We start from the raw sequence: 12392 nt of genomic DNA on the forward strand, positions 1-12392 counted from the left end.
ACACGTTGGTATGCTGAACCGTCACACGCACCTCCACCCACTGTATAGAGAACCATATGTGTGTGTGGAGTTAGAGCCACATACCTGTAGATATATAGCCATTCTAGCCCATTGCTGAGGGCTTCAATCTAGAGTGGCTGTGGTAATATAAGACAGATGCAAGCTGAGAAAGAAAAAAAGAAAGGAAAAAAAAACTACCAGTGCCACTCTGTTGATTTTGTTTATGTTGATGGTTGCTGGGGGCTTTACACATAAGGTGTCAACAGAGAACACTGAGGTGTGTGTGTGTGTGTGTGTCTGTGTGTGTGTGTGTGCGTGTGTGTGTGCGTGTGCGTGTGTATATGTGTATGTGTATGCGTGAATGTGTGCATGCATGCATGCATGTGTGTGTCCAGTTACTGTTGTGACCTCCACGGTGCAGTCAATCACTCTTCACCCTCACCCCCCGACTCCACCCTCCTCCCCTCTCATCTCCCTCACAGCCAGAGGTGATGTCATTGCGTGCTGATGGAGCACAAATCAAACTAACCCCTTTCCCCCCGCTCTCTCCTGCTCCCAAGTCTTGGAGACCTGAAATTAGTTTATTTTTATGACCTCTTTATTTCTGTGCCCCCACCTCCTCTCTGCATTCAAGGGCGCCAAGGGGCCTACCAGTGGCCCCTGGCCAGATCCACAGGTCCTCATCCAGGACCCTGTAGCCAAATCTCTCCCCAGCCCATTAAAATAAAACCCATTGTTATGGTTATTAAATAAAACAATAATAAAATCACAAAGCACATAAATAAATCAACTAGCATTACAGGCTATAAAGAAAGCATCTGAAGTTGTTTTCTGTGTGTGTGTGTGTGTGTGTGTGTGTGTGTGTTTGCATGCGTCCATGCTGCGTGTTTCCCCTTTTTGTCTTTGTGCATGTGCGTGTGTATGTGTGTGTGTGTGTCTTGGTTCTGTAAGCTGACCCTGCGCCGTAGCGGGCTAGATTTATCAGAGCAGTTAAAAGAGGATTTCTTCTGGATTTGCGGTCCCAGTGACATCATAAATTGCGCTGTCAGGTCGAGGCATAGTATTCCTCAGTCAAGCAGCAGGGTGCACCATGCTCTAGCTTTCTGGCTCAAATGGAATGGCTAATACCCGGGCAGCCGCCCCCTGTACAGCCTCCCTCCTCTCCCCTCCTCTCCCCTCCTCTCCTCTCCTCTCCTCTCCTCTCTTTAGACATACTCTGTCCATTCCTTCCATTAGATTTTATTGAGATGTATAAAGTAACATGCAAACACACACATGTCGGCACGCTCACACACATGCACATAATACGTAGGCACACGCACAGGCACTGAAGTGTACGCACACACACACATACACACACACTCACACACACACCCTCACACACACACACACACACACCAAGGATACGGCTCATTACCCACAGCTGGCTGCAGCCTCTTGGTTATACAAAAGATGTAGGAGGGGGGTACTGCTGTATATTCATGTATTTGGCTCCCTCCCAAATGTTAATTTGCTTTTAGCTAGCCAAGATTAGAGCTAATTCCTTCCCGGTGCACACTATAAGTAAGCAAGCATGAAGGCATTTGCAGACTAAGCTGGTATCAGGAGTGAGTGACATTGAAGGAAGTTACCGTTGTAACATAAACACTATTTCCTCCCAGATTGTCAGCAAAGACAACTGTGATTTCTGTCTTTGTCTTTCAGTTGTGCTGCTTTTTCCCTCCTCGGTTGTCTCTTGCTAAATGGACTGCTATCTGTACACTCACCTGACACTGCAGAACTGTCAACTTTGTTTTCCTTCTCTGCACTCACAGAGACGGCCTGACGGGCCAGGCAGCCTCTGGGTGTCAGCTGAGGCTGCTGACCTCTGACCCGGGAAGCAGTCCCAGGTTGCTGTTGGTGACGCTGCTGCACAGAGACTGTCACCTGCCCAGAATACTCCTGGAAAACTCGCGTAAGTCTGCTCTTTCTTGGAATAGATGGATGGGTATGTGTTGAGGGATGAAGGGCATAGATGTGTGTGTGTGTGTGTGTGTGTGTGTGTGTGTGTTTGTGCACATGCCTAGCTGTGTATCTTTTAGGCTGTCCTTAATGTATGTGCCTCTCCACAAAATATCTGTGATATTTCCTCCTCTTCAAAGTGGAGCCAGACTCATTCCCAGAGGGTCATGGGTAGGAAACTGTTTACCAATGCCTTAATTACTGTGCTCTAAGATCCTAATCGAGTCATACAGACTCGGGATGAGCTCTATCCATTTTATGAAGTTATCATCAGCATCTTTGCCATCATCATCATTTTCACCATGGTCATCATCATCACTAAATCAATAGAGCGCAGTAATAAACACTCAACAGGACCAGGCGGAGCACACATGCTGACCTTTAAAGATTTTCCCTCCCCTCTTCTCTCCTCCGCACTGGCAACAGTCTAACCTTTAAAGACTGTTGTGCACTCGCACATTAATTCACATTATAGCGACCTCATTAATAACAACTCTCACTGTCTCGTTCTCTCGCTCGGCCTGAGTCTGGCTCAGAGGCTCGGCAACGCTTCTCCCCGCACACTGCCGTAAATCAACGCCGGAAGCGCTGACTCTCGCGTGCTATCACGGTGACGGGCTAATTAACCAGGAAGCAGACAGACAGAAGGAACAGCTTGACCGAACGCCTACACTCCCATAAGCCACTGCACTGCCTTATACTGTTAAGTCGTGATTCGTCCTGGTGTGCCTCTTGGTGCTCTGTGGATAGAAAATAGAAGATGAGATTTCAAGTGTAACTAACTCATAGATAAGTGGGAGAGTATAGTCACTAACCAGCTGCCAGTTTAAATTTGTGTGTTACAGTACACACTTTAATTCATAAAGTCAGCGTCTGTAACACTAGGACACTTCAAGAGGTGCACTTTTTTCTAATATGCTAACTCTGTTTCAGCTAGTGCACACTGTGATTGCTCAATTATATGTTTTACAATGTGCTGCAGTATATCTGCGAGTGCCTTATCAAAGCACACTAACGAGAGAGCTAGCTAGCAAACTGACCTACTCATTGACTGCCAATTTAAAATGCATTAACTGCATAATACCTCCTCTACATTTACCAATTATAGTATTCTAGCCTGTTACACAACACACCCTAAATCAGGAGATACACTAAGTCTGGTGCACAAATAAAATACACACACACAGGCATACACACACACACACACCTTTTTTATTATCATCAGTGTGTCTGCTTCCAATTACAGAGGTTTGCAGAGAGGGCCCCCTGTGACTGGTTGACTGGTTGTCCGGAAGATAAACAGGTGTATGTATTGGCCATGTATCAAGGTTGGAGAGGCTTAGAGAGAGAGAGAGAGAGAGAGAGAGAGAGGGGAAGAGAGGATAGAGCAAGCGACAGAGAAATGGACATACAAACACACACACATTGGAATTATTGTGTGCTGCAGCAGCAGTGAAAACTCCACAGAGATGAGCCAGTACACTGCCATCCATTTCTCCCAAGTCATCTCCTGCTCCATAATAGGATCATTATTAAAAGGCGCCTAGTTAACCTGCCATGCTCTCCAGCACCCCAAGTGGAAATTAATGTAAGTCACCCCCGTTTCCTTGGACCGTCGCAGCTACAGCAGCGATATCCAGCACAGCCTCTCCTTAAGGACCAATTACCAGACAGGCAGAGAACAAGATGCCGGCATTACCCACATAATGCCGCCTAATAGACTGATTGTAGGTCAGGGTGTTTGACCACTTTTGTGTGTGTGTGTATGATCTGTGATTGTGAAAGGAAGAGAGAGGGAGGAAAGAGAGAGAGAGGGAGAGAAGTTAGAGAGATAAAGACAGGGAGACGGAAAGAGAGATAGAGGAAATCAATTTCCATCAGGGCCTTGAGTGGTGGTGCTGCTTCCCCCTACCTGCCTGGTATTAAGCTGGCTGATATTACGGTCACTGTAATGCAGCAGCTAATTTAGCCCTGTCATTTTAAAATAGTCCAGCATTAGTCACAAGGAAGCCGCCCTGCCCTCCATCACAGCGCCCCCTCATCGACTGCTGCGTTGGATACACTCTCCTATTCAAATAGCTGTCATCTCCCACACAGCCGACTGACAGACCGCTGGATGTCTGCCACCTCTGGAGCAACGGGCCTTTCCTCAGCAACTCCTTGTCAACTTAACGCACACGCACACTTATCGGCACGCAAAACACACACTTAAGCACAGTCGTACGTATAGACATGCATATGGGTTACACACGCACACACACACACACCTCCACCCTCAGCCCTGCGCTCAGACAGCAACCCCCACAAGGACACCCTGTCAAAACCTCTTCCTCTTCACTTCCCGTCTCCATGTGCTGTGGATCCCACCGCCAGGGGCTTTGGAATCTGTTTCTTCTTTCTTTTCTTTTTTCTTGTCTGTTTTTCTTTTTTTTTTTCTTTTCTCCATCTAACACAGATGTGGCTTTTTCTTCCCCTTCTATTCCAAAACTCCTTTTGTTCACCTCTTCTGTTAACACGCATCAGGTTGGGCAGCCTTGACATTTTCCAATATGTTTTTGTGTGCAGAAGTCAACATGCTGTTTCCTAGGATAGGGCTTTCTGTCTTACCGTACCTAGCTCCGTATTCTTTAGCTGGGTTATGATGAGCGTCGTTACTGCTGCTGCGGTTGATTGATAGATTGAAGAATGCTTGGTCATTCTCTGAATCATAATTCAAAAGACCGGTCAGATTTTATACCCTCCCACACACCCCAAACTGAATGCATGTGTGCAGTCTACTTTTTCATGTCTCATGAGTGTTGTGTGTGTGTGTGTGTGTGTGTGTATGAATTGCCCCTGAATCTCAAGATTCAATTAATTCGTTGACATTTTGAAATACTCACACATTTATTTGTATTGTGTGCAAAAATGTCTCACCAACATGACTATTTATTTATTTTTTTATTTACAGATTTCTGTAAGGAGAGTGGCTTGGAAACGTCTCCAGAGAACTGTAAGGCAGGAGATGATTTCATGGTCGTGGTGTTCAACCTTCTCACTTCTCTGAATAATGTCCCCAAGGCCTTGACTCAGGTCCTGGAACCGTACCTAGACAGTGGGCACATATGGGAGCATCTCTACACACTGGCAGGTAAAGGAACCAATTGTTGTATAGGGTTATAGTTGACGGGTCATTGCCACTGAGGACCATGTTCCCAACCCATTGTCGGAATGCCGGCATTACATTGATGTAGCAGTTACTGTATATTACTAAAGGCTATACTACCTTATGTTATACTCTGCTATGCTGCCCTATACAGTCAAACAGCAATAACTACTTTCTGTGTGTATTAAATGTCAATGTTTATCTTTGTCAACAAAAAATATAGGCTACTCCTACCAGCAAAATTGATTGTTTGGGCAGGGGATGGACTTTAATGTAAAAAAAATGTGTTTCATTACTCATAGGCTTATTGCACTTTTGCTTTGGAGAGCAGTATACTATACTAAACTATGCTATACTATACTATACTATACTATACTATGCTATACTGTACTGTACTGTACTGTACTGTACTGCACTGTACTCTACTGTACAATATATACTGTATTATACTATACTATACTGTACCATACCGTACTCTACCATAGTGTACTGTACTGTACTGTACTGTACTGTACTATACTATACTATACTATACTATACTGTACTGTACTGTACTGCACTATACTATACTATACTATACTATACTATACTATACTATACTGTACTGTACTGTACTGTACTGCACTATACTATACTATACTATACTATACTATACTATACTATACTGTACTGTACTGTACTATACTATACTATACTATACTATACTATACTATACTGTACTGTACTGTACTGCACTATACTATACTATATTATACTATACTATACTATACTATACTATACTGTACTGTACTGTACTGTACTATACTATACTATACTATACTATACTATACTATACTATACTATACTATACTGTACTGTACTGTACTGCACTATACTATACTATACTATACTATACTGTTCTATGCTGTACTATACTATACTATTCTATACTAGAAAATGAAGTTACAATGAAGTGATGATAAAAATAAAATAATGAAGTCTGCACTACTGTATTCGCAATGCACGCTTAATACTACAAAAAACAATTTTCATTCTGTATCACACCTCAGGATGTATGTAACTAATTTAGAGATTTGATGAAATGATCTCAAAAACGTGTTTGAGATGTTTTTAACCGAAAGAGTGAAGCTGGCCATAAAGCATATCTCTCATTTCTCCTATGGGCGAATGTTGACATTGCGTGTGTGTGTGTGTGTGTGAGAGAGAGAGAGAGCTAAAGCATAGCTTTAATATGCTGTTACAGAGACTGCAATTACTCCCAACTCTCTCTCTTTTTCGTTCTCTCTGGTACAAGCTTTGATACAGGGCTTAATCAGAACTCCTGTGGAGTCTGGAGCTCTTTTTGGTGGTGATTTTTATATCCTGGGTGAGTGGTAATTATTGTAGCATAAATTAGGGTGATTGGAGAAGAGCATTTGGATGGAGACAGAGAAAGGGAAGGGTAGAGAGAGGGAAAGAAAGAAAGAGAGAGAGAGCGAGCGAGAGAGAGAAATTCTCAATGTCACCCAACTATCATTTATCCTCATAGGGTAATTAGTTTAATTGCTGGACTGTGCCCAATCTTTGTATTATAATTTTGGTTACAGGATACCCCCAGTACCCCCAATTTCCATTTAAACTGTTCATTGAGTTAACTTTCATAGATTATGTTGAGAGTTTCACTATTTCTCCACTTACACTGATGTTACATCACACAGTAGCAGGTTGTTTCAAATCAATACACTGGTCAATACAGTAGCAGGCGGTATGAAGTCTGAACACCAAGTGACTTTGAAAAATAGGTCTAGGTCTCACCTGCCACAGTGTGCTTCTCCCTCTTCAGAGTGGAAAACCTATATCATTTTCTGTTTCGCTCTCCTCCTTTTCTATGGGTCTGAGGTCATAGATTTGTTAGGCGTCCCTGGAGACTTCAGTGCACTTCCAGTGCCGCCACTGTACTAAATCTCTCTGTTGTAGCCTTTGGTTTTACAGCCGACGCTGTAGGAAGTTTATGGGTGCCATACAACTTCATGCTGTAGCTGCTCTGCTATCAATATGAGCGGGATATGAAAGGGCAGAGTGATGAAAGACATAGCACACCTGGAGAGGGTAGTAAGATTTCTACTGTCAGGCCACCTGGGTTTGATAGAGAACATCTGATTTTAACTTGACATTACTTGCTTTTACTATAGATATTTCAGCCAAATACTTCAGTGGCCTGGTGTGGATGCACAAGCTATTTGTGTCTCTGTGTTTTCCCATTTCTTGAAAAGGATGGATGAGTTAGAGGCAGACTGAGGGTGCCATTATGGCCGAGTTGACTATTGCTTGTTTGAAAAGTCTATGTACTGGCAGTACCAGTGGTTTGAAACACAACCCGTACTAAATTTATAGCAATTCCTCCTGCCCTGCATCTGTCTGTCATTTATACTACCGAATTAGTTTCCTTTGGGGGTTGAGTAACAGTGCAGGAGCAGCTCAACAGCAGGATCTTTTTGACAGTTGCATCTTTATGCTGTCACATTTCTCTCTCATCTGTGTCCTGTCCATCTTCACTGCATTCATTCACCTTTCCCGTCAGACGCAACACGGACAGTCCCCGTAGTGGTCAGCTGTGTCCGGGCCATGGTCACCAAGTCTACCAACAGCCTCCTGGGACACCTGGTCTCCATGGTGATGGGCTGGCAGGCCACCGAGGAACCCAGCAGAGCCTTGTTCAGACGGGACGTCCCAGAGAGTGTCCTGGCTAAAGTCCCTAGGGAGTGGAACTACACTCCACTGGAACCGCGGGGAAAGGAGACTGCTGCCAAAAGTACGCACTGGTTGGGTGTCACACTTTCAAGATTTCAAGATTTTAGGTTCTTTTTTTAACAAAAAGTAATAATAAGAATGACAAAGTGTTCAGGGATAGGAATACAGTTACTGTTTTTCACTTAAGCAATAAGCCACGAGAGGCTGGTTGACATTTCTTTCTCTGTCCAGGTGTCATTTCCCTGGCTGTTCAGGCCTTGTCCTTCGTCTTCACCAACCTGCCCTTGGCCGTAGCCTCCCTGCCTCTCCCCATCCGCTTCCTCTTCCATGTGGCGGAGAAGCACCTCTCCCAGCATGCCCGGCAGCTGCGCTCCATGGGCCTGTCGCTCTGGGCCCTGCTAAGCTGCCTGGTCCAGAGCCTGGAGGACCCAGACACGCTGGAACAGGTCAGTGGTCTGGCCCTGGACCGGGGGGCCAAGGACCGCCTGGCCCTGCTGGCTGAGTGCCTCCAGGCTACCATGGGCATTCAACAGAAGGTAAGGGGTTAGGTGTGTGTGATTATAAATAATAAACTTTATTTATAGAGCACCAATCAAAATAGAGAGTGTTACAAGTTCAGTAAGAAGTTAAAGCAGTAAATAAAAATGTGAACAAATACAAAAGAATAGGTTAGAAGAGAATAGATGTTTATTGTCCTCAGAGAGGAAATTTGTTTCCACAGTCAGTACAGGTGAAACACAGATACACTGAAACACCAACACAGGAAACATACATTTACGGCATAACATACAACACATGGCACATAGAATTACAAGTGGTTGAAGGTGAGAGGTCAAATGCACAGAATGATTACAAGAATAAAATCAGAATACAGACTATAATTCATGTAAAAGTAAGCCAAAAATCTTTTTTTAGACATCAAGTTGTTTTAAACAAGGACAGTGAGTTGGTGAGCCTGATCTCATCTTGTCTCATCATGTTGGCCGTTGGTTTGGTGTGTTGATGTGTGCCATGTATCTGTGTGTATGTCCGCAAGTAGCCTATGGTCAAGTGCATTTGTGTGTGAGATAAAACATTTTACTTAGAATTTTACTTAACAAACAACTTACTTACTTTTTCTTAACTTTTTCTTTTGTTACTTTTGTTGCCTTTCACACTCACTTCTAATTTACTGAACTTGGTGTCCTGTTGTGTGTCTGGCAGGGCGTCCCCAAGCCCACAGTGCACAAGGTGCTGCAGGCCCTGGAGGAGAAAAGACCCAAGTGGACAACCATGCAGCTGCAGAAGGCCCGCAAGCTCTGCTCAGACAGGTGAGAGGTCAACTGTAGGGATTTAGCGTGAGGTCAAGGTCAGACTGGTATTGATGTGGTATATATGGATGTTTTCATGCACTCAGAACAGCGGCATTTCTATCCCATCCATCATTAGTCTCAGTTCTTAGTAGATATTGATTATTCATGTTCAACCTTTAACAAAACATGAGGGATCAGACCATTTTGATCATAAAAACTGCTTTTCATAAAATGAATGCAAATTTCCCAATACATCATTTCGGTGATTGATCAACAGCGAGACGGGGGTAGATGGCTGATGAAGGAGGAGGTTCAGACTGATTCATGATGCGGTCAGACAGTTGACATTCAATATATTCGGAATAAAACAATGAAAAGAGAGTGCAATTTAAATATGCTTTTTTTAATTGAGCATTCAAATCTTGATTTATTGTATCATCATCATCATTTTTCATAGAGAACCTCAATGTGTCTTTGAGATGTGTTGTTTGTGGTAAATGATGAACCTGCTGCTGTCTGAGTGGGAAACAGGCGGAGGTGATGGGAAAACAGGTTTCACTTTGGGCTGATCTGTGACCTTTGGCTCGGCGCTCTGCAGCTCTTTCCCAGAAATTGCGTCTTTGGCCGCTTACTTTATCACAACAAACTCTGGACACATCCATCCTCATAAAAGGGCGATCCAGCGTCCTAGCACAAACCACCCCAACATGTACAATTAAAGAAGAAGAAGAATGAAATAAATAAAACACTGAGTAGATTACCCCCAGTTCCAGGAAATGCTGTCTGTCTCAGTGACAGGAAGAAGGGATGAGACAGAGGGGGGAGAAAAAATACGAAGGGAAGAGGTGGGGGGAGGGGGGAGTTGAGTGGAAAAGTGAAAGAAGAGTGATTATGTATCACCTGTCGGAGGCATTCAGTGGGATCATTACTATTCATTAAACTAACCTTCACAGGGAAGTGACGCCTGGCTTGTAAACAATCAGAATACAGTGGTGTCAGAAAGAAAGACACAGAGAGAGAGAGAGAGAGAGAGAGAGAGAGAGAAACCAGAGATGGGGGGGGGGGGGGGGGGGGGTAGGTCCAAAGAAAACCCCTGTAAACTGTCCGTTGGCTTCACACACACACACGCACACACACACACACACACACACACACACACACATACACAAAAACACACGCAGAGAGAGAGAGAGTAAACCCCCTCTACGAAGAACACTCACCCCTTCCCACCCCCTCCTCCTCATCCCACTTTCCCTCCTTCCTTTCCCAACTGTAACCCCCCCACCCCACCCTCCACCCTCCACCCTCCACCCCCACCCCACCTTGTCTTTGCAAAGTAATTTGTAGAGGAGAAGATTATTGTTCTCCATCATGGTGACCCTGGCTGGGCTGACGGGATGCATACACAGATGAAGATGAATGCAGTTATTCCTTGGCGGAGGTCTGCCTCTTTCAGGGCACATTGGCCCTAATGACATGATTGATAGGCTGTCCCAAATCCGGAGGGGCCCTCATTAATCACCCCGCTGACTGAATCCAATCATCTGCTTCACCTGCACAGTGATGGACAGGAAAGGATACAGCGCAGGTGCTGACACGGATGCACAGCCACCGTCGCCGACAACACCAGCCGCCGGGCCGCCGGGGCGAAAGAATGAGGGGATGTATGGACGAGACGGGACTCCTCTTCCTTTGCCACTCTCAATGTCAAGCCGCCAATGGCTGCCTGACAGGCGACACTGTTTCTGCCACCTTATAATTACAAAGGGGTGAGAGACAGAGAGAGGCACAGAGAGAGAGAGAGAGAGAGAGGGAGAGAGAGAAAACAATGACAGGAAGTGTATGTGAAGGAGAAGGTTTGATGGACGGTAGTGTGATATCCATCCATAGAGGAAGGGCAGGAAAATGACTCGGGCGTCTGCCAGGGTAGGGGACTGTACATACATGGGGACCTTGACACACAATTACACACACACACACACACACACACACACACACACATAAGAACACACAATCATTTTCAGTGCACCGGCATCCTTCAGTCAAAATTCCCTGTGTGGGGAATTACCATTCCCTTGTGAATGGTAATGAAAAAAGCAAAATTATTTGGTTATCTGTGGCTCAATAATTTGTCTACTTTTCTCACTCACTTTCTCAGTGTTAGCCTTGACCAGAGTGATGTGGTTTTCTTGCCTGCTTTCAGACAATTTTGTGGAGCGCACATATTTCTTTTCATGCCAAGAATCCCATTTCAAGTCCTTTTGCCTCTCTGGAATGAATGGTTTGTTTGAATATTGAAAACATTAATTTTGAACTCGGGTATAATGGTTCAATTAATTTCAGTGTGTAAAAAAAAAACAAAAAGCAAAATTTCACCCAAAATTCTTGCCAAAACTGGAAAATACCTCCTTAGCCAGAGAAGTGTGGCCATTGAAGCGGTATACAGACACAAGCTGACACATCCCTCTCACTTTTTATCATTCTCACTCTGCTTTCTTTCCTTCCCTTTCCCCCCCTCTGTGTTTTTTCTCTCTGTCTCTTTGTGTGTCTGTCTGGTTTCCTCTCCCATCTCCACCTCCGCTTCCCATCTCTGTTCCTCTCTTAGCGTGTTTGAGCAAGGAAGGGAGAGCGGAGTCGCTGCGGCTGAACTGACTGAGCAGAAAATAGGCCTGATGCTGCTGGAGGTCTGCCACAAAGCAGGTGGCAGCGACTACCTGAGGCAGATCTATCACATCATCCAAGGCAATGAGGTAGGGAAGCACTCCCTCTCCCCAGCAATTAGGTGGCTGCTGGCCTGAGGCCGCAGGCTGTTCAGGAGGGGGAGAAGGAGGGGAGAGGGCTGCTGCCTGTGTGCAGTCTGGCTGGTCTGATCTTCTGTTGTTCTGATGACCTCAAGGGTGCAAACCTACGCTGATTTCCTGTGTTTCACACTCACCACGTGTGGGGGAGAGGGAGCCACACAGAGGTACCACATATTGGGATCAGAGTTGGAAAGAGCACCAGTAACGCTTTCACTCAAGCGTTACTTCAGTTAAATTTTAATCAGAGAAACTCAGGGGGAAAAAAAGTTCACCAAAAAAAGAAGAGTAGTTCACTAAAAAGTACTCAAGAGCTTTGTTACTTTTGGTTTCTTTAGGTTTCAAGATCTGCTGCCTAAAGTTAATAGATTACAAGTTTGGCATGGTCTATGCAAATAACACATCACCTCAAGGTTTAGCTCCTAT

At 44.7% G+C, this 12392-nt stretch overlaps 1 protein-coding gene across 1 annotated transcript in view; it reads left to right on the forward strand.

Annotated features, from left to right (window-relative positions):
• The window catches only part of kiaa0825 (KIAA0825 ortholog), a 115774-nt gene that overhangs the window by 34055 nt on the left and 69327 nt on the right, over positions 1-12392 (forward strand). The window contains exons 14-19 of the mRNA XM_071927495.2: positions 1815-1954; positions 4952-5131; positions 7707-7937; positions 8108-8412; positions 9080-9186; positions 11774-11918. Coding sequence (XP_071783596.2) covers positions 1815-1954; positions 4952-5131; positions 7707-7937; positions 8108-8412; positions 9080-9186; positions 11774-11918 — 1108 coding nt within the window. The remainder of the gene's footprint in view (positions 1-1814; positions 1955-4951; positions 5132-7706; positions 7938-8107; positions 8413-9079; positions 9187-11773; positions 11919-12392) is intronic.

This window comes from Centroberyx gerrardi, chromosome 8 (assembly GCF_048128805.1).
Source record: "Centroberyx gerrardi isolate f3 chromosome 8, fCenGer3.hap1.cur.20231027, whole genome shotgun sequence".
Classification (NCBI taxonomy): Eukaryota; Metazoa; Chordata; class Actinopteri; order Beryciformes; family Berycidae; genus Centroberyx; species Centroberyx gerrardi.